Source organism: Dipodomys ordii, unplaced genomic scaffold (genome assembly GCF_000151885.1).
Source record: "Dipodomys ordii isolate 6190 unplaced genomic scaffold, Dord_2.0 Scaffold26, whole genome shotgun sequence".
Classification (NCBI taxonomy): Eukaryota; Metazoa; Chordata; class Mammalia; order Rodentia; family Heteromyidae; genus Dipodomys; species Dipodomys ordii.
The window spans coordinates 11,444,613-11,448,325 of record NW_012267242.1 but is presented as its reverse complement, the minus strand read 5'-3'; the positions used below and the strand labels follow the sequence as shown (position 1 = coordinate 11,448,325).

Sequence of the window (3,713 nt, the reverse complement as noted above, 5' to 3'; positions counted from 1 at the left end):
CTCTACCACTTGAGCTACAGCGCCTCTTCCAGTTTTCTGGTGGTTTATTGGAGATAGGAGTCTCACGGTCTCTCCTGCCCGGGCTGGCTTTGAACCGAGATCCTCAGATCTCAGCCTCCTGAGTAGCTAGGATTACAGGCGTGAGCCACCAGCGCCCGGCTTAGGTCATCCATTTTAAAGCTTATTGTGTTTTTAGTATATCGTGGAGTTACATATTGCAACTATCTAAATTCAGAACAATTACATCCCTACTCAGTAATCGTGTACCCATAGATAGTCATTTTCTTTCTTTTTTTGAAGCTCTATGCAATCTCTCTAATTTACTGTCTATATATTTGCCTATTTTAGTCATTGCATATAAATGGAATTGCAGAATATGTGGTTTTTTGTTTCTGCCTTTTATTGGGTACAATTTTTAAGGATCATCCATATTATAGTATGGATCAGTACTATTGTGTGGAATACTAATATTGCTCCACCTACAAATGAATCTTAAATCTTGTGACATTTCATGTATAGATTCATCCCCCCTCACCTTTCTTATCTACTTTATTTTCATAGAAACTCTAGCCAGGAACCACGGCCTGCACTATCCAACACAATTCAGAGGCCGCAGCTAGGTCCCACAGCTAATTTACCCCTAGAGATGGGCTCGGGGCAACTGGCACCCAGGTAAGAAATAAATAATACCTAGAGGAATAACTAGGCGGGGATGATTTGTGTTCCTATGATTTTTTTGGGGGGGGGGGGTTAGGCAATTTATTTTGTTTTAAGCCATTTCCTTCAGATTCTTTGTTAAAATCTTTGTTTCCTACCTCTCTTCTCATCGATCTTTTTAACATGTAGGCAGCAGCAACAGCAAACAGAACTAGACATAGTATCAGGAAGAGATGGACTGGCCAGTTACAATCATTCCCAGGTGAGTGTGTATCTTATTCTGTGAAGAAGACAATTAAGCATTTCCTTAAAAACTGTCCCCTAGGTTAGGCATGGTGGCTCATGCCTGTAATCCTAACTGATCAGGAGGATCATGGTTCCAGGCCAACCCAGGCCAGGCCTGGTGATGTGTACTTCATCCCATCTATAAGGGATAGGAATGGGATGGGAAGCCATAGGTAGGCTTGCTGTCTGAGGCTGACCACAGTAAAAAACACAAGACCCCAACTGAATATTTAAAGCACAGAAGAGCTAGGAGTATAGTTTTAAGTGATAGATCATCTGCTTGGCAGGTGCAAAGCCCTAAGTTCATATCCTAGTACTAGCACCCCTCCAATACCCAAAAATGTATATTTATACACACACAATCTCCTGTGTATTATATGTGAATATTTGATTTGGTGAATTATCATATTAAATGTTTAAAGATTATTTTTGTAATTTGATTCTGTAGGTTTCTGTCCAGTCTGTGACAGCTACGGGGCCAGAACACAGCAAGCCCCTTGAAAAGTCAGATGGTCTGTTTACCCAAGATAGAGATCCAAGATTTTCAGAAATCTTTTCCAACATCAATACAGGTAAGCTTCTTCCTTCATTTCCTTCCAGTTCTTATTTAGATCACCTGTTAATGGGCCTGATCAGTAATCTTCCTGATCAGTAATCTTCCAACCTGTTTCCACTTAATTATAATACTTAATAAGTAGGAATTTACTAAACTATATACTACAGCCCCTTGACTAGCCCTCCCCCAACTCCTTTTGGTCCACAGATCAGAGTAAAGGCATCTCTTCCAGCACTGTCCCTGCCACCCAACAGCTATTCTCCCAGGGAAGCACATTCCCTCCTAACCCCCGGTCGGCAGAGAATTTCAGGTGAGCCTGGTATGTGTGTGCTGCTTTATAGGGCCCTGAAGGATTCAGTTGCTGAATCCAAGTTTTATTCTTCCCTTTCTCTGATTATTTATAACAAAGTAGTAGTTTGTAGGGCCTCAGTTAAGGCAAAGAAGCTGCTGTTTTCTTCCTCCTGTTTCTTTGCACCTGCCCTGTTGCTATGTTCTAGGTTCCATCTGTGTCCTAGTCAGTGTATAGCTATCAGTCTTTTTTTTTTTTTTCCCCCAACTGTTACCTAGCCTCCGTGATATCTTTTTGATCTTTCACCTGTTTGTTCACTCCTAGGAATAGTAGTCTGGCCCCTCCTGTAACCATTGTCCAGCCATCATCTTCTGCAGGACAGATGTTGGCCCAGATTTCTCGCCACTCCAATCCTACCCAGGGAGCAGCCCCAGCTTGGACCCCTAGCACCCGCCCAGGCTTCTCTGCCCAGGTAAAGCTTTCAATCTGTCTGATCATCAATTTTTTGCTTGCTTGAGCTTTTTTTTCCCCCCATATGTGAATTTATTTTCTATCATATCCTCTCCTTCACCTCTGTCCTCTACCTTCTACTTTTTATCTTTGTTAAGAGCAATTAGATAATTAAAACACTATAAATTATGAGGTTCTGGTGGCTCATTCCTATAATCCTAGCTATTTAGGAGGCTGAGATCTAAGGACCATGTTTCAAAACCAGGCCAGACAGGAAAAGTCTGTGAAACTCTTTATCTCTAGCTAACCATAAAAAACTAGAAGTATAGCTGTGGCTCAAGTGATAGTGCTAGCCTTGAGCAAAATGATTCAGGGACAATACCCAGGCCCCAAGTTCAAACCCTAGTACCTGCACGTGCGCGCACGTATTCACATATTCACCTTTATTCAGAATTTCTCACACAAAACAATTTGAGTAGGTTTGATTTTTTCAAATTGGTTTTGGCATAAATTTTAAGAACTTTCCTCTTTGTTAAGGACTATATGATGTAAGAATAGGGAGAAAACTAGTATGTAATACAAATAAATATATTTAATTTATATGTTACTATATATTTTTATTGTGTGTTTGCATATATGTATATACATATTATATATTATATGTGTGTTTGCTTGTGTGAGTATATAAATATATAAAGAAATAAATATTTTGTACTGGGGTTTGAAGTCAGGGCTTCATACTTGCTAGCAGGCATTCTACTACTTAAACCACACCTCTGGTCTTTTTTGCGCTGGTTAAAATTAATTTTGGCAGTACTAATGTTAGAACTGAGGGCTTTGCACTTTGCACTTAACTAGGCAGGTACTCTACCAGTTAAACCATACCTCCTCCAGTCCTTGCTTTGATTACTTTCTCTAAATATCATACTCTACTGTTATTAATGCAATTGCTTCTTTTTGGGGGCCAGTACTTGGGCTTGAACTCAGGACCTGGATGCTATCCCTGTACTTCTTTTATTCAAGGCTAGCACTCTTCTACTAGCACTTTAGCCACAGCTCCACTTCTGGCTTTTTTGGTGGTTAGTTGGAGATAAGAGTCTTACAGACTTTCCTGCTTGGGCTGGCTTTGAACCTTGATCCTCAGATCTCAGCCTCCCCCGTGGCTAGGATTATAGATGTGAGCCACCAACACCCAGAAATGCCTCTACTTTTTTTTGTTGTTGTTGTTGGTCGTGGGGCTTGGGCACTGTCCCTATGCTCTTCAGCTCAAGGCTAGCACGCTACAACTTGAGCCACAGCGCCACTTCCGGTTTTCTAGTGGTTTATTGGAGATAAGAGTCTCACAGACTTTCCTGCCTGGGCTGGGCTGGCTTTGAACCGAGATCCTCAGATCTCAGCCTCCTGAGTAGCTAGGATTACAGGCGTGAGCCACTGGTGCCTGGCTGGGCCTCTACTTTTATAATTACATTTTTTTTT

The 3,713-nt window shown here is 41.3% G+C and overlaps 1 protein-coding gene across 1 annotated transcript in view; it reads left to right on the top strand.

The window, feature by feature from the left end:
- Arnt (aryl hydrocarbon receptor nuclear translocator) overlaps positions 1–3,713 on the top strand; it is an 80,755-nt gene that overhangs the window by 74,511 nt on the left and 2,531 nt on the right. Inside the window, exons 12-16 of the mRNA XM_013015002.1 lie at positions 562–672; positions 847–919; positions 1,391–1,514; positions 1,706–1,808; positions 2,112–2,259. Coding sequence (XP_012870456.1) covers positions 562–672; positions 847–919; positions 1,391–1,514; positions 1,706–1,808; positions 2,112–2,259 — 559 coding nt within the window. The remainder of the gene's footprint in view (positions 1–561; positions 673–846; positions 920–1,390; positions 1,515–1,705; positions 1,809–2,111; positions 2,260–3,713) is intronic.